The sequence below is a fragment of the Dermacentor andersoni genome, chromosome 3 (assembly GCF_023375885.2).
Source record: "Dermacentor andersoni chromosome 3, qqDerAnde1_hic_scaffold, whole genome shotgun sequence".
NCBI classification, from domain to species: Eukaryota; Metazoa; Arthropoda; class Arachnida; order Ixodida; family Ixodidae; genus Dermacentor; species Dermacentor andersoni.
The window spans coordinates 195,089,511-195,108,315 of record NC_092816.1 but is presented as its reverse complement, the minus strand read 5'-3'; the positions used below and the strand labels follow the sequence as shown (position 1 = coordinate 195,108,315).

The 18,805-nt window shown below is 48.0% G+C and overlaps 1 protein-coding gene across 1 annotated transcript in view; it reads right to left on the bottom strand.

Annotated features, from left to right (window-relative positions):
- Positions 1–769: 769 nt before the first annotated feature.
- LOC129382925 (uncharacterized) overlaps positions 770–18,805 on the bottom strand; it is a 34,769-nt gene continuing 16,733 nt past the window's right edge. The window contains exons 3-4 of the mRNA XM_055067143.1: positions 15,563–15,798; positions 770–1,243 (exon numbers count right to left, since the gene is read on the bottom strand). Of these exons, the coding sequence (XP_054923118.1) occupies positions 829–1,243; positions 15,563–15,798 (651 nt within the window). The 3' untranslated portion in view covers positions 770–828. The remainder of the gene's footprint in view (positions 1,244–15,562; positions 15,799–18,805) is intronic.

Sequence of the window (18,805 nt, the reverse complement as noted above, 5' to 3'; positions counted from 1 at the left end):
AATGTAGTGGTAAGTTGAGGGTTCTGGGTCGTTTCCCACCTGCGGCAAGTTGTTTTTCAGTGATTTGTCGCTTCTTTATTTCATTTGTTCAGGACAAGTAATTTCGCCTATGTTGCCCTGGGTGCCAGTGTTTGTTGCCTTCTTAGGATATATATATATATATATATATATATATATATATATATATATATATATATATATATATATATATATATATATATATAGGATGTGTGTTTATGCGTGTGCGTGTGCGTGTGTGTGAAAGAACAACGATTTTTTTTAGTCATATCACCAGAAGCCAACAAACAATGGCACTAATGAAAGCGTCGAGTAAAGCCACTAAAGCTCCTAATTTACTGAAATAACTTATAAATAAGTGTGTGTGTGTGTTTCGGCTAAGGAAGAAGCCTGTGTCAGTCACTTTTACAAAGGCTAGTCCACCAGCCCAAGCAACAGAAACATACTTTGAAATACCTACGTACGTCGAACTATTAGAAGTTATTGCTAAGGGGCCAGAGTGATTGCTACTCTGTAAATATTTATTTATCCGGCAAGGCAGTAACGGATTAAACGACCGGTCTACGAATGCGAAACCATGGTGCACTACACAAAAGAAGCTTCTTTTGAGAAAAGAAGAAAAAAAAGACGCAATTGACGACTCTTACGGGCGATCAGAGTAGAAAATCAGCAAATATGAATAATGCTCTGATGCATCAGTACTTAAAGACGCTTTATCGAATAATCACTGTGCACGGAGTTGGCCGCGGCTCTCACGCGAGCCACAATTTATTATTCACTCGAATAACGCCGACACGTTCGGCCTGCCCCTTACACGCCGTGAACACACACGCTCTCGCACTCGTTCTGCGAGCGGAACTTATTGGTGCCCGCAAGGCACCGATGGCCCGTGTCTCCAACCAGCGTCGCCGGCTGGCATCGAGGGCTGCTTCCAGGGTCAACGGCGCGCTGGAAGAAGACGGGAAACCGACGCTGCTGGCTCGTGCAAACGCTCGGTCTTGGAACGCGGCACACCGTCGGGTCCCGAGTGAAGATGCTGTTGCCACTTTCGGCGCCAACGAGGTCAGAGTTCGCGACCACGCGACTAAGGCACCTAGTGGTGCACAGCTCCCGGCTGGCGAACAAATCACCGTCCAGAGAGGGGCACTGACCCAAAGGGAACTGCCACATGCGGCATCCTGTGCCATCGAAAAACCACGTGCTGCTGCCGTTCACCATGTCGTCGCTGCAAAAGAAGAAAAAAAGTTAGGATGCCACGCAATGTCCGTATCAATGTCAGTCAATATTTGCTATTTGCGTTAATTGACGATAATTGGCGGTGATTTTTACGGGGTATGTTTGAGTTCTTCAGCTCTTAGTACAATGCTAGAGTGATGAGTTGATATTAAACGTTTCATGCGTGCTCCACTTGTGTTCGCCTACGTAGAACAACGAACACAGCGAGACGTGTTTGCTTGATGCGTTGTTGTGCGTCATCATTCGTAGCCGGCGAGAAGGTTAGCACTGTCATTGCCTCACACTGCACAGCGCGTCGTGGCACAAGTGCTAAGCCTGAACTAAATTATACGGCTTTACGTGCCAAGCGCAGAATTTCGTTACGAGACACGCGGCAGTGGCGGGATTCAGTTTAATTTTGATCACGCGGGATTCTTCGACGTGTAAATATTTATCGCATGAATCCAGTGATTATTTAACCTAATTCTGAGCACAACAGCGTTCTTGCATTTCGCCCCGGTCGAAATGAGGCTGTCGCGTTAGGGATCGAACCGGCGACCTCGACGGCCCCAAGAACACCGCGGTGGGTACAGAAGTGTTGACTTGATGGGCACCCACGTTCATAGCGTCACCTCTTGTCCGCTTAACATTTTTGCACGAAGTTTGCTTTTCGGACATAGGAGAAACGTGTCATACATAGGGTAACGAATTTAAATTTGCTCGGTTGGTCCGAAACAGGTGCCGTGTTTAGTAGTAGCGCTTCGCAACCTTCTTACTTGGGCTTATTATACCTCTACCGCTCTGACCCTATGTACACGGCGTTTCATTTAACTTGAGCCAAACTTTAAAAATGCGCAAATTCTACGTAGCTGAACAGCACCTAGGTACTTTTATTTGGCGTCGCTTGGGGATACTCAGTATATATATATATATATATATATATATATATATATATATATATATATATATATATATATATATATATATATATATTTAGTGCGCCTAATACGATAAAGTCATCTTCATCACTGTTCAGTGTAGTGCGTCTGAATTTGGTCAGAACTGAAAAGAATGGCAGGAACTTTTATATCCAATGGCGCCAGGTGGTAGGCGCGTGCATTGTTGTTTCTTTTGGCTGCGTTTCGTCTGATTCACCAGGTCTTCATTCGAGAGCCTCTTTGATGCGTCTTTCCTTTCTGACACCGTGCGCCATTATGTCAGATGACATCGTTTGTTCAAACAGGTTTAAAAACACCTTGCGAAAATATAATTGTCTTAGTTGGTTTACCAGAGGAGGTGCAGGTTATCTGTATGATCGCAATAGACCTTCAGATATTTAGAAAATTCTTATCAGATTTTTTTTAAAACTGAGAACTTTCGGGCAAATGTCGCCATGGATTAGACGAAGCCGGCGCCTTGTCGAGGTGCGTTTACTTGGACGGACAGATCAACCAACAGCGGTGGTTTTCAAATGCAAGCAAATCCAAGGAATGTCCACTTATCTAATCGGATGTAGGCATATATGCATATCGGCGTGTGAAAAAAGTTCTTCAATGCAGCCGATTTATTGCTGTCGTAACAGGGCGGCGCTTGATGTCGTACCGAGTACACGGGTATATGAGGTGCTCAATAGTATATCTTGAACCGCATGAGTCGCACATAAATGTGTCATCTAATCCAATACGGAATGTGCATTTGTTATGTGCACCACGAGCTATAAATATCACCACGATTTGGCATCAGAGCGCTAAATGCGTGATATCAGTTGCATTTCGAGGAAGGATACGATGCAAACTCGCCCAGCTTGCACTTCCGCTGTGCCTATGCAGCCGCGTTACCATATAGCCACATTAAGAAAGCTGACCACATCTGTACGTCCCTTACTTTAGAAAACACGTTATATAATAAAGGGATGCAAACCGTATTGGAATTACGTAAGAGTGCGAAAAAAGTTGCCGTTTCCCCAGAATCGCGAAGCATCAATTGCGACAACAAATTTTTCTGCAGCTATCAAAGTAAGGCTGGTAGTTTTATCGGCCGTATCACCTTGGAAACATTCGCTTACCAACTGAATTAAAAAGCATGGTGTGAGCGCGCACCAGCAAACGTAAACACATCACTTTCGATGAGCGCAGACATTTCTTGTCAAAACGCTGGTGTGAGCAGGCGCGGCTGCAGCGTCGAGCCGAAGTGCCCCTCGTGCGGTCTCTGGCTTCAACGCAAGAGCGTCCAGAACACAGCGCGCACCAAGTCTGCAAACACATTTCAAGATACCGCGCGCGCGGCCGTCCACGACCCGCCTGTGTCGTAGAGCTGACGCTTAAGCCTGTTTCACATGCAAGCGATCGAGCGAATGGCGCGAACAGCGGTGCGGGGCTGCGAAGCTTTTCGCGATGTTTCGTTTCACATGCATTGCCGCCGCGCGTTTTCCGCCGCTGCAAATATCAATGTTGCTGGCAAGAAACAGGCGACTTTCAGCCAGTTTCGGTAGTTCGCGACTGCCAACATAAGCATTGTTTGGTCCCTGCTTCTCAAACATTTATTCTGTAGATACATATCCTGCGTTCTAAATATCTTAACTGTGCTTACTTTTTATCTATTGTGTTGTTTTTGTAAAATGCGCATATGCGGCGCACAAACTCGCGAGCGGCCCTGTACTCTGCCATAACGGTCGCTAGCATGTCAGCGGAGATGGATTTATGTGAGGCACATGATCATTCTTACACGCATCTGCTTTTGCTCGCCTTTTAAAAAATAGAGAAGGCTTTGCTCGAACTCCAAATTCCACGGTGCTGGTGGGTGAGACCTCTCTGTGAGAATCAGAAGGAGGAAGGAGTTGAACTCCGCGGTGGGCTGTGTTTGCACAGACATAGTACTTTAATCTTATGGAGAATCAGAGTGATCAGAGTGATCACCACGGATACGGATCATGAGACTGACATAATCAGAAGAATAAGAATGGGCTGGGGTGCGTTTGGCAGGCAATCTCAGATCATGAGCAGCAGGTTGCCATTATAGCTCAAGAGAAAAGTGTATAACAGCTGTTTCTTACCAGTATTCACCTACGGAGCAGAAAGCTGGAGGCTTACGAAAAGTGTTCTACTAAAATTTAGGATGACGCAACGAGCTACGCAAAACAAGAATTATGGGTGTAACGTTAAGGGGATAAGAAGAGAGCAGATTGGGTGAGGGAACAAACGCGAGGTAATGACATCTTGGCTGAAATTAATAAAACGATATCATGGGCAGGGCATGTAATGAGGAGGGAAGATAACCGATGGCCATTAAGGGTTACGGACTGGATTCCAAGAGAAGGGAAGCGCAACAGGGGGCGGCAGAAAGTTAGGCGGGCGGATGAGATGAAGAAGTTTGCAGGGACAACATGCCACAATTAGCACACGACCGGGGCAGTTGGAGAAGTATGGGAGAGGCCTTTGCCCTGCTGTGGGCGTAGCCAGCCTGATGATGATGATGACTCTGCAATATTTTTGCACAGATGCCGCTGCTCATGAACGCCGAAACCGAGTGTTTTCAGGAGTATTGTAAGGTGATGATAGAAAAGTTTAAAGGAGCTCCATGCCCTCGTTCAAGGGCCGTTCACGAAGCCCTTCGTTGTGCGGCAAGCCATAGCGTCACGCGCAAGACTCACATTGACTCTGATGTACTAGGTAGTTCGCTGCCTTTCATTGATAAATCGCTGATCCGAGTACGCCAGTTTTACTTCTGCGCTTCCTTCTAGGTGCATGGCATCGGTGATGCAAATTCAGGATGTTGCCCTGGTATTCAGAATGCGAACCTCCACAGCTGATATTAGCAATTAGCTAGTAAATAAACATAATCTTATGCGCAGACTTTCCCGCACTACTCCTCTACTGGTCACGTGGTCAGGCGGGCCGTCACTGGTTCGGAAGCGGTGCTGCCGCGCTGCCGCCGCGAGGAAATTCCAACTTGCCCGAACCTCGCCGCAATCGCGAGCATTTACGCTTGCATGTGAAACAGGCTTTACATGCCCGAGGAAAAGAACTTGCGATACCTTATGCGTGGAGTCAAAAAAGAACTATGGCGGGACTTGTGCGCGATCCACCGAGTACCGTGGCTTATTTTATAAAGGGAGCCACTGGTATTGAACGCGCACTGCATCTAAGGTGCAAGCAGCACGATCGCTTGCCCGTCAGCACTCCAATCAACGCCGCGGCAACAACCGTCAGCAATCACAACTCATTTCGTGACGTAAATGGGGAGATTCTTCGCGAAGAACTTCAGAAGCTCTGGACACCGGCAGTGAGCACACCCGTGGCGTCAGTCGTTGAAGTCATCCGTAATGAAATTTCGCAAGCGGCAGGCCATCCTAGTGACGAGTAGCGTGCCGTCAGTAACGCCGACGCTCTCCGACGTCAGTCCTCTGTTACGCCCACGCGGTCGCACCATCAGCCGCAGAGAGCCTCAACTTGGTCATCACCACCGGAGGAAACTTTCACACGTCCGCCCATTGTTCCGATTCCTTCCTACCGCCAGCCGCCGTCAGCTGCATTCTGGTCTGCGCCAAAAGACGAGGCTTCCAGGCCTCCGCAAATTAGAAAAACGGATGTGTGGAGCACTGTCGATAGGCGTCCGCTCTATTATAACTGCGGAAGCATCGACCATATTCCCTGCTTTTGCTGGTATCGCGACACCTCTTTCTCAGCTGGTGAATTCTGGTCTGACGGTCGACCGACCTGTGACGACTACATGCTACAACGCGACGACGCTGTTATTCAAGGTCCTACGGTAACGCGCACTATGAACAAGGACTCTCTGCCTAATTACCAAACCAATTTCGGCCGACAATCACCCTCTCCGTCCCCTCTTCATTAATCTTCACCCAACTAACGCCCTTTTGCTGACTTCAGGGAAGACGGTCGCCCAGCGCTCGCCGGGGAAACTAATGGCGGCGACCTCTGGGGATAAGGTTGCGGGCCGAGAACAAGGCCATTAAAAACCCCCGATAACCCCGCTGCAGGACGCCGTGAAACCGGCAAACGCTAATACCGACAAAATTGTAAGCGCAAGTATTGTTCTTACCGTCGACGGATAGCAAGCCACAGCACTAAACAGTGGTGCCGATTATTCCATAATGCGTCAAGGCCTAATGCGTCAAGGCCGTGGACGGGACCCCGTATAAAACGCCTTGGACGGTACCCCGTATAAGGACTGCAGGTGGCCAAGCACTCATGCCTCTTGGAAGCTGTACTGTGAGAATCACCATCTGCGATTCTTCTTCAATGGCGACTTTTGTCATTCTTCTAACATATTCTAAATATTTTATCATAGGCATCGATGTTCTAAGGGAATATTGCGCCATAATCAACATGCCAGACCACTCGGTTATGTTTTATAAGCGTCCTGATTTAAATCCCGGCTTATCCCCACAACACAACTTCTTTTATCTCATCGAAAACAATGTGGTCGTCCAACCTCGGTCACCTATCCTTGTTTCGGTGGCATGTGACGTACTGTTTGATTATTAAGAATTTGCAGACAAGTAACCTCTTTGTTATTTACTCACGACATCTCCGTTGCACGAGGCATCCTAAGTGTCACGGATGGGCGCACGAAGCTATTGTTAACCAATTTTAGCACAGAGCGACGGCACCTACCAAGGGGTACGGCCTTGCCCTATTTTGATCACGTCGCTGATGCTCGTGGCTGCTCTTCAGTACTCGAGGACGCCTCTGCGCATATTATCGGCGCTTTATTGTAGACTTTGCTTGCATTCCGCTGCTGTTAACCGGCTTCCCGAAGGACCACGTTGCTTTTGTATAGGGTGGACGAACATTAAGCTGCATTTACCGATTTGCGAAACTGTGGACAAACGCCCCCTGTGCTTGCCCACTTTGACGAGACAACGCCTACAATGCTTCACACTGATGCGAGGAATGTTGGTCTTGGAGCCACGCTTGTGCAGTGCCAGGAGGACAGAGAAAGAGTTGTCGCATGTCCAAGCAGAACGCTGTCACGCAGAGGAGCATACTAGTTTACGACTGAGAAAGTTTGCCTCGTCATCGTATGGACGGTTACAAATTTTCGCCTATATTGGTATGGTCGCCCCTTCAAAGTTATCAGCGACCATCATTCGCTCTACTGGCTCTTAAATCTTAAAGATCCTTCCGGGCGATTAGCACGTTGCAGCCTTAGACTGCAAGAGTATAATATGACGGTCATGTGCGAGTCGGGGAAACGCCATACCGAAGACGACTGCCTCTCTCGGTCACCCGTAGAGTCGGCTCCTTCTTCCGATGAAAAGGAGACAGCATTCCTCGGTCTTCTCGACACGTATACCATTGCACAACAACAGCGTACCGACCGTGAGCTAGTTAGCCTGATTAACTTCTTGGACGGACAAAATCTGACCGCACTTAAGGCTTTCGCAAGAGTGTTGTCATCGTTTTCCTGAAGCAACAAAGTTCTATACAAAATGAACTTCTCTTCGAGCGGATGCGGCTATCTGCTCGTCGTACCTACTGCTCTTTATTCTGAAGTACTGGAAGCATGTCACAACGAGATCACTTCTTGGCATCTAGGATACACGCGATCTCTGAACAGAGTGCAACAAAGATACTATTGGCTAGGACTGCCCGCTGCCGTGAAACGCCACTTTGAGACCTACCTAGATTTTCAGCGGGAAAAGTCACCTAAAATTAAAGCAGCTGGTTTGCTACAACCTGTTCAAATACCAGAAACGCCATTTGACCAGATCGGAAGGGACCTCGTGAGTCCACTCCCTACCTCTACTACGGCTAACGGCTGGGTTATTGTAGCAACTGACCATCTTACACGCTACGCCGAAACAAAAGCTACCCAGATAGTCACAGCATAAGAGGTGGCACGATTTTTCATTGAAAATGTTGTCCTGTGAGATGGCGCACCTACCATCGTCATAACAGACTGAGGCACCGCATTCACAGCCGGGCCTTTAGATCGCATCCTAATACTCAGTGGCACTACCCATCAAAACACAACAACCTACAATCCAGAAACGAATGGACTAACAGGGGTGCGATCAGAGATCGTTGTTAGGCGCATTCGTTCGGTTACCGGTGAGTGCTATTGGCATACTCCGCGCCGACGTCGCCAGCCGCGGGGCGCCGCCACGTTTTTGGTGACGTCAAAATGACACGCTCCCGTGAATCATCTTGCAACGGAGTACGTCGCCTGGTAGGCGCCGAACGCGACAGGAGTTGGGAAGTTTGGAGTGATCATGTGCTCGTTACGATACCGGCTTCGCATAGCGCGTCTGGGGGATTGCATTGGATCCACAAGGCGGCTTCGGCCGCGGAACGGCACGCTTGGATCCGATCCATAGTTTAATTCGAGAAATTTGCGCTTGCGATGGGAACATTGGTTGCTTTGGTGCTTGAGGAGGAACAAGAGCTGTGGAGGTTCAAAACGAATTTGAAGAAGTGGCAGAAAGCCAATTCCGGCGTCGCTCTCGTTTCTCGAAACAAATAGTATATTTGTTGGGCGTCAAACTAGACCCCGTCATTGGGTGCCAGCAAGCGACTGGAATGTCGTTGTATCTTGAAAGGTGTGCCACTGTTCCCGTCGTTTCTTTCGTTTTTCGTCGCTTTGCGTGACACCACCTGGGACCACCCAGATAAACTAATAGTTATAAATTGTAGTAGTGGGCCAATTGATGACGCCCGCAGGCAAAGCTACTACAAGAATTAATATTGGTGTGTCAGCCTTCGTTGCTACTTTTGTCGTTTTGCCGGAGTGCTCCAAAGACCTGCTCTTGGGTATGAATTTTCTGCGTGAATACGGCGCCGTTATAAACATTCCGGGCAGGTCGGTTACGTTTAGCATGGGCCCAGATACAGTTGTACTCTGTACACAGCAACGACGTAGACCTTTACGCGTCACCGTTGATGACGTGCCTGTCTCACCGCGCTCATGCTGCATTCACCCTTGTGTCGGTGACATGAAACATACCGAGCAACTTTGACGCTGTAGCCGAATGAATTCCGGCGCTGCTATTCAGCCATCGCATATTCATTGCAATAGACGTCGTCAACATTAATGTGGAGGCACGGAAATTCTTATGAAAGGCTTTAGCCATGAGCACCGGCATTTTCCAAGAGGCACGGCAGTCGCGCACGTTGAAGAGTACACTCAGGTCATCGACTGTTTCACTGTAGAACAAGGGGTATCAACCAGCCTGCCTCCCGTGCCTCGAGATCTACCCATCGATGTTAGCCCAAGCTTACTCTCTGCTGAGAAATAAAGCCTCCTGGAGCTGGAACATCAGTATCTGGACTGCTTCTCGTCGACGTCGAGGGTTGGTCAAACGCTGTTGACCGAACACCGAATTGTCACTGATGATGCAGCCCGGCCCATACGGCAGAACCCGTATCGGGTGACCCCACGGGAACGCGAAGCCATAGAAAGTCAGGTCAAAAGAATGCTGGAAGACGACGTTATTCAGCCATCGAAGAGTCCTTGGGCGTCGCCAGTGGTGTTCGTTAAAAAAAGGATGGCTGCTTACGTTTCTCGTTGATTACCGCAAGCTGAATGAGATCACAAAAACGTTTACCCACTACCTCTTATAGTCGATTCCCTCGATAGACTGCGACAGGCCTGCCATTTCTTGTCGATGAATTTAAGGAGCGGGTACCGGCAAATTGAAGTTCACGACAGAGATCGAGAAAAAACTGCTTTCGTGACATCTCACGTCTTCTATGAGATTAAGGTACTTCCCTTCGGCTTGTGCTCTGCGCCGGCAACATTTCAGCGGCTAATGGACACAGTACTGTCAGGCCTCAACTGGCAAACGTGTTTAGTATACTTGGGCGATGTGATTGTATATTCTGCAACTTCTGACGAGCACCTGAGGCGACTACACGCGGTTTTTCAAGCTATCCGATCTGCCGGTCTCACGCTAAAGCAGGAAAAAATGCCACTTTGGCTTTGAATAGCACCTTTTCCTTTGTCATGAAGGTGTACGGCCTGATCCAGACAAAATAGCTGCCGTTGCAAATTTTCCGGTGCTGTCTGAGAAAAAGGCAGTTAGACGATTTTTAGGACTGTGCGCCTATTACCGACACTTCATTCGGAATTCTCACGAATTGTGTCACCGTTGACACGCCTCACCAGTGACGACATCGCATTCGTATGGAGTGGAGAACAGGACAAGCGTTCAACGAGCGGCGGCAACGCCTCCAAAAGCCCCCAGTCCTCGAACACTGGGACGAAGACGACCTGACAGTGGTTCACACCGACACCAGTAATGTCGGATTAGGATCAATACTTGTGCGGTGGCAAGACGGCGCTGAACGAGTAATAGCTTAAGGAAGCAGAACCCTTTCCCGTAGGGAAGTGAATTATTCCACGACAGAAAGGAGGGTCTTGCCGTCGTGCGGGCGGTTATGAAGTTTCGCCCGTATTTGTACGGCCACTCCTTTAATGTAGACAGTGACCACCATTGCCTTTGTTGGCTGATGAACTTAAAGGATCCATCAGGACGATTGGCGTGCTGGGGCCTGAAGCTTCAGGAATTCGACGTGGTTTTTGTCTATAAGCCTGGAAAGTGGCATGCCTTTCTCGCGCCCCATTCGAATCTGCCAATGTGGAAGATGGCGACAATGCAGCCTTTGTCGGAGTTGTCAACACAGCTACAATCGCACAGCAGCAATGCCACGACCCGGAAATGCAATCCATTATAAGTTTCTTGGAAGGTCCCACTTCCGTTGTCCCAAGGCTTTTTGCAAGAGGGCTACCATCATTTTACTTGCGTAACGACGTCTTGTATGGGGCCAACATCTCTGCGAACATAAACACCTATTTACTTGTCGTCCCAACACCTCTCAGGAGTGAAGTATTACGGTTATGCCATGATGAAGCAACATCCGGTTATTTGGGCTACACAGGAACACTGTGTAGGGCGAGGCAAAAATATTATTGGCCAAGACTAACGGCGGCCGTTCAACAATACATCCGGACGTACATCCTTGAATGCCAGCGGCGAAAAGTGCCAGCAGTCAGACCAGCACACTTCCTCTACCCTGTTGAAGTGCTCGAAATTTCATTTTCTCAAGTCGGAGTGGATCTTCTAGGCCGATTCCCAACTTCAGCTGCGGGTCACAGATGAATTATCGTAGCCACAGACTACCTTACTCGCTACGCCGAAACCAAGCCTCTGAAGCGTAGCACGGCAAGTGAAGCAACCCGATTTTTTATAGAGAATGTTGTACTGAGTCACGGCGCTCCAACAGCACTCTTAACTTACAGGGGAAGTGTATTTACAGCCGAGCTATTGGACACAGTATTAAGACTTAGTGGAACAGCTCACCAGTGAAGGACGCCGTACGTAGCACCCGCAAACGAACGGACTGATGAACGCCCGAGTGAACGCTCGTGGTATGCTCTCCATGTACGTGGATGTACGTTGAAGAACTGGGATAAAATCTGGCCGTATGTCACCTTCGCATACAAGACGGCTCAGCAAGAGACAACAGGAATGGCACCGTTCCGCCTGTTACATGGTCGTGAATTCACAACTATGTTAGATGCGATGCAGGCACATGAATGCGATGACATCGAAACGTATGCTGAAGACTTCACGGAGCGTGCTGAAGAAGCGCGACAACTTGCTCGCTACGTATTCATAGGCACCAGGATTACAACTCGAGGCGCTATAACCTTCGTCACCGATCAGTCTCCTACGAGCCTGGAGAGAGAGTTTTGGTTTGGACTTCCATTCGCCATCGCGGCCTTCCGGAGAACCTGTTTAAGCACTATTTCGGTCCATATAAAGTTCTTCGATGGCTCACTGATGTCAACTATGAGGTTGCTACCGATATTCCGCATTTCACAATGCGTTGACCCACCAGCATACCCCACCTGCAGCTGCGCAGTTTGCACGGTCACGCGCACCGTAACTTGAAAGCGACCTTTAGACGGCGCATGCCTTCGTGTGTGCTGTTCTCGCTGCTCAGTTAAGCTCGGAATACATGAAGCGTTTTTGAGGCGATTTTCGCGTCACGGCGCCGATTTGACGCCCGGCGTAGGGAAAAACGCCCGCTGCCGCCGATCAGGACCAGCTAGATTTCGAAGGCCAGAATACATGGGGCGAACTTTCACGACGAAGCTCGGGCGACAGAAAATCTGCCGCGGCGCGACGCCGTAAGATCGTCGGGCTGCGCTACATGGAGCGAAGACAGGCCGGCCGCCGCCGGCGAGTCGCTGCATTGTTATCAGTGTGGCTAGACGAGGCAAATGCGCTGTCGTGAAACACATGACAAAAAAAAACTTTAACGACAATTATTATCGCTTTTGAATTACGGAACACTCTAAAAACGCGTAAAATTTTGTTTAGAAATGATTTCTAGTCTTTTTTATGTGTTTGAGACATTAATGTGCCGATGTAGTTTAAAGAAAGCGGCGATGCTATGCGTTGTGGCAACACTGGGCGGGTAAACAACTTTCGGCTCCTCCAACTCCGCTGCTCTGTTCTGTGGCTCAACGCGCGCGCGGCCGAAGCAAGCAGACCCGAAAGTAGCGCACGTGAGCTTGTCTAACCATGGCTGTTATTAACTTGTTAAATTCCAGCCGCGCCTCTTTGGATACCATGAATACGAAAAGCGGGAGACCGGCGTGAACGATAGAGCGGGATCGGGATACACGGACAAGCGGGGAAGCCTAGCCGGAAGTCTGGGCGGATAGTGAGACCTGATTGGCTCGCTTTGGGGCGCCGCTCGTTTGCCGCTTCCGGTATCGTCGCCGCCCGACGAACTTTTCTGCGCCAGCAGGATCGGCGGCGAACGACGTTTTCGCCGCCGCCGCGCGTCGCGCGTACGCCGCCGGGCGTCGAACGCCGACTATTCGTCGCATATTCGCTCCATGTATTCTGGCCTTGACGCGGCGGGCACGCGTCTGACGCTACCGGAAGTGCCTGTCGGAGTCACTTGCGTCTGTTTTCGGCGGGAGCGGCCAGCCGTCTCGGCGTTCCTTGCCGTCCCTTGAACACTTCGCGCGCGTGCGCTGGTCAGCACCATGGCTACGTCGGCGAAAGCATCACTCTTTGAAATGAGTTTTTAAAACTCGTTTTAAAATTAGTTTTCAGCAACGAGAGCCACAAGCAATGTACAGAACGAAGCTCAGATAGAAACTCTGCGCAATCCGCACACCCGTTTCAGTCGCACAAGGTCGCCAGACGAAACATTTCCGGCCAACTCTCTCCACTGAACATCCACAAAAATATCGATACAATACTAAACATACTTGGTAATGTGTATAGAGATATTAGTGGGGTATTTATTGTATAATCTATCAATTATAGCACAAGCGAACAACATATAAGCATTGTTCGTTCATTTAGTGGTAGCCAAAATATTTTTGCCTTGTCTGGCCACACTGCGGCGGCGTTCGCCGCTCGTACGCCTCATGTAGCCTGGCTGGCGTCCCGCCAGCTCGTTCTTTTTTTTTTTTTTTGGCGCGCGATAATCGCAGGAGAAAAACGCCCCATGTAGCCCCTGCTTTAGCGTTGAAGTGATAGACAGCCCGAAAGCCACTTCGCTTGCTGCTGCTGCAGCGCTTGCTCGTGCCAGCGTTTTACCAGCGAGTGTCCACGGTCATCGATTGTAACGTGTTCATGTTTGCCTGTGCGCGCTTACACTGCGCTTAATAATTCCTTTAGCAAAGCTCATATTTCCAAGTTTATACGGCCGATAAAGGTACTATCCTTACTAAGCTATCTAATGATTCGTTATCGAAATCGATATTTCGCCTTTCGGCCCAAACTGCGACTATCTTTCAATCTGCCACGAAAATCAATGAGCACGCCAAAAACAAATGCATCTCTTAAACGCGCACGCTCTTTTTTGAGGCGGAACTGCGTCGCCCTCGTAGAAACCTTCGGAATCTAGCGGGAAACGCAAGCTAAGACTTTTGCCTTTTCGTAGGAATAATTTGTCACACGCGATTACAAGGATTCAACCCTGAAACCATCGTCTGACTTTGTGGGTAAAAAAAAAAGAGACATGCGGCAAGCTATCATGTCTGCTTCCATCCGTTAGACCAGACGTTAATAATGCTAAGGAATATACCGCTGCTTGCTGATCATGCAGTTTCAAGCTGAAAGGAGGCAATAGCTCGGGTACTTCGATGTAAACAGATAGGAACAGAGAAATAGATTTTCTCAAAATAGACCACGCCAATTTAGATATCGTTTCTTGAATTTCAAAGGAAAGATAAGCTTTAGCAGCATTCGGAAGTTGCGACCGAATTCGTAGAGAATTTCTTTCGTAAGGGCTCCTTGCCCATTGGTCGGCTGCCTTCGCTAACACAATGGCTTGCATCCAGATTGACTGAAAGTTTATCTTACCAACAATTTTAGATTATGAAGGTTTTGTGAATCTGGGCGCTCATTTTCAGTGATTCCATAAATAAGAAAAGACCTAGAAAACTAAAGGCAACCACAAAAACAATATCACACTTCTCTAACTTGAACAAATAGTACATCTAAGGGGAGAAAAACAATTGAGTATACGCCACTCCTAAATATACCACTAATTTAGGAGTAGTACTTTCGTAATATAGTCGTAAGCATTGTCACATCATGCAAGCTGCATATTCCGTTTTCTAACTTCTCCGCTTGCGATGCCCTAACAGATACAATTTGTACACATGCTATATCTTTTTTGCCGGCGAGATTCAGAATCGTATACTTTGTGCTTCTATTTTTTTTTTCTCGAAAACTTAGCAATTGTCGCCATTTCATGCCAGAAAAGTGGTGCTCCTAAACGAAAATTCTGATTCATCGAGTTGCAAAAGTTTTACTTTCTTTCTCAAGTGCAAGACGTGACATTCAAATAAGTGGAGTGGTTGTCACATAAAAGCGTTTCTGCGTAGTACACGTATTTGTATAGGAAAATCAGAGTTGGCGCCGAGCTAAAGTTTCATCATATGAAACAAAGAGGGAGACATTAAATAAATACGAGAGTGTTTACTATTGAATATTAGTGCGGCAATAGAGACGTCCTTGAGTAAGGCATAAAGACCATGACGAACCTCATTCAGTTTGGTCTCGACTACACTACGTCGGCTTCACAACCCCTTGACCGTATTCAACAAATTTAATTTAAGAAATTTACACGACTAGGCACGGTGCCTCAGTGTGGACGGAATGGGGACAGAATGCAAAAACGGTTATATGTCGGGCTTTGCGTGCACGTTAAAGAAACCCAAGTTGTCGTAATTTATCCAGTGCTCTTCATTAAGGTGCCTCTGAAAACACAGTTCGTTGAATCTCTAATGAAAACAAGTTCACGTACTTTGAGTTTGCGGGAATCCTCACCTGCTGCACGTGGTGAACAGCGCTGTCTGGAAGCACCTCCTGCTCTGGTGCGGTGTACGCACACACTGCAGGGAACAGTCATCCATCGACGCGTATCGGTTGGCACCGTGGTTGCACAACTGGACACCCGGCATAGCACCCACGGGTACGCAGGCGTTGGCGGCACGGCTAAAGAAGTACTCGCGCTTAGGCGTCGCGCAGAACTTGTAGAAGACGGCGATACAGCGGTAGCGATTCTGCAAAACAAATAATAAATAAAATAAGGGTGAAACAAAAATTTTCCGGTGCTTTATAACACCGGCACAAATTTTGAGATTGTTCAGGTTAACGTGAATGCCAACTCAGCAATGGTGCTGGAGGGTGCTGAAGGCAAGGCAAGTAGGTGCGTTAATGTTGAGGTGTATTTTATATAGGCAACCATCGCTTATGTTACTATATATTAGATCTTGGAAAAGTATGAATGGCGATGATACATCGGGGTTCGAAACATACAGCGGAACGAAAAGGTTTTCAGCTTCCCATCGAGGCGTGTTGACGCGAGTAAAAAAAGTATTTAGGCTTAGTGGGAACTATTTTGGAAGTTTACTTCAACGCATTGTAGTCGTTAGCATAAGAATTGCCGTAGCCTTTATGTTCCTCATAAACAGGAAGCGTTGGATCACTTTATACTTCTGGTGCTTTAACGCACTGAGAGATGCGTATTAATTCTACAGGGTGTCTGAGCCACCTCGTGACTACCTTCGAAAAATGGACGGGTGCGTCACGAGAATGCAACTAACTTAGTATAGTTCACTGTCCTCTTGAACTACTCACAGCATTTGTTTTATTATGTGCTTACGCAATAGCTAACAATAATTCATTAACCAAGGTTGAATATTTTGCTCTAAGCGTAAAATCTTAAATGAGTTGTAGTGCTCCAACTATTGACAAATATCCAAATTATTTCTTTCCGCTATGATAGCTGCTGTGGTGTTAAGTTTTTGATGCTGTTGAAGAAAGTGCGCGAGATTCCACATCTCCACATCTCTTGTCCCTTACGTGCCACCTATACACCAGACGCTCATACATACACTAGGCTGTCGGTAAGCACAGTTTGAGCACTAGGCGCTCAAACACGTTAGAAACAAACGATTGCTGCTGCAAACAAACAAAAGGTATGGACAAGCTTTCAGCAACGAAGACAGGTCGAATACAATGGCCCTGGGGTGCTTTCCCGCAAGTCCCGTGTTTGGCAAGGTTCGGGATCTCCGCAAGCTCTGGCGATGCCCTCAGTTGAATGAGCTAATGGTATCGAGACATGAAGTACAAACATGGGCACACCTCTAGTTTGATTGGCTTATCTGGATTCACTCTTGCGTTATAATCACTTCGGTGGTATTTCAAAGGCAGCCGCAAAAGGAGGAGTCACGTGGGCAAATCATCGGTGCATTCTTTCATTCGTTTATCGTTCGAGCCATTGGGACGATAAAGAAAGTTTAGGTATGCAAAGAACCCAGCGAAAATTGCATTGTCTTAACGTATTGGAAAGAAGGACGTAAGAAGGCGCCATGTCTGAACTGTTCGGATTCTAGGGTGCATAAAGAGGTAATGCACAAAACAGGAGACGCGCCCCGTCACACTCCCCAGAAAGGTGCGGCAAGCGGCTTGTGCCGAGTGCATAGATCGATAGCGGGACAGTCACGCTATTGAAATATTGCCATGTTGCATTGATAACAGTCAGCAGCGCTGGCGCGTAAGCGTTGTCCTATCTTCCATGTTTGAAACGAGAAAGCGGCGTGCGCAGGATGCGCTTCTGTTGGCATACGCGGCTTCACCTCGGCGTTTTGTTGTCGGCCCCTTTCGAGCTTTGCACGCTATCTTTTATCACTGACTACCATCGAGCGAACTCGGGCGACCAAGAAACTTCGGGCATCCGTCACCGTACCCCTGGCATCCACTTTTGCCGAAATATCCTGCCCTTTGAAGCGATGCAGAAACGGAGCCTTGGGACATTCGATAAATAAGGCGTGGCGATTCTTGAAGCTATGTCAACGTTTCTGTTGTTCACAGACAGTGTAATAGGCCAGGAAGTGTTGGCGGTCGATGGAGACGTATCGGAAATGGCGGGTGTGGCCATCGCCTGTTTTTTTTTTAATGCGAAGTAATTTCGACGACTTCGGCCAACTTTTCTGCAATGCCCACCTGGTCACAATCTGGCCGTTATTTTGGGCCCATCCCGAAGATAGTGCAGTCTAAAATGTGGGCCGATCCCGATGGCACTGGGTATGTTCCCCTGGGGTAACGTATTACGTGCCTCTTGGATCCTTGCGCAGGTGTGACGGGGTATGAGCCGCCACTCGACGAATGTCTTTGACGCCAACTGGCATCACTGGGTAATGTCGCTGTTCTCTCGAGCATCTGCCCCAGGGGATACTGGGCATGTGCTACCGGATTTGGCCGATGTGACGTGAATGTGGCTTGTTCACTTGAGTGTGCCACTTAAGTTTCACTGGCTATGTATGTATCGCTCTTGAATGAACTTTCCTGACACCAACTTCCCGTATAGCCTAACTAGGTTACCAATCAAATCTAGGCAATTCTGTCGCTGCACACCTAGGCCTCCTCGCCTCGAACCTCTTTCAGCGAGCGGCTGTGCAATACTAACGGCTTTGAAAGCAGAAGCAGAGAGAGGACGCACACACTTGCTGCTCACTATCCTGAAACCGGACACTGGCCAGGCATCCTATACGCGACTTCTAGAGGCGTGCCAAGAGTGTGAGTGATTTTTGAGACCAAATGCAATACGAATTGCACAGTGCCGGAAGCAAGCCCAATCTAATCGAAAATACGACACTTCTCGAGCAGTTCTCGAAGAATGAATAGCCGTTGTGGCTAATTATATAAAATGGTTCTTGATGATAGCAAGTTTCTTTCATTACATGGTAAGTTAAAATGAGTTGTTTATTAATATCACAAATGAAACATTAGGAGCAAACAAGTAGTTTCTTCACATGCACAAGGCTCTTCACAAAGTGCGAATAATCGCTATATAGACTGTAAAGTATGGCCGCCTATGTGACGTAGCCTGCTTCCCTACGCAGGTTCTCAAGCTTTCTGTCTGTACTATGACCGCGGGACTTAAAATGTAATGCCTTTTTGCTCCAACGTCATGGTTATTTGGACGCAGTTAGCGTTCTCAAGTATTCGTGAACTATTCGCATTTACGAATAGTGACCATTCGACTCAAAGACACAATCGAGTAGT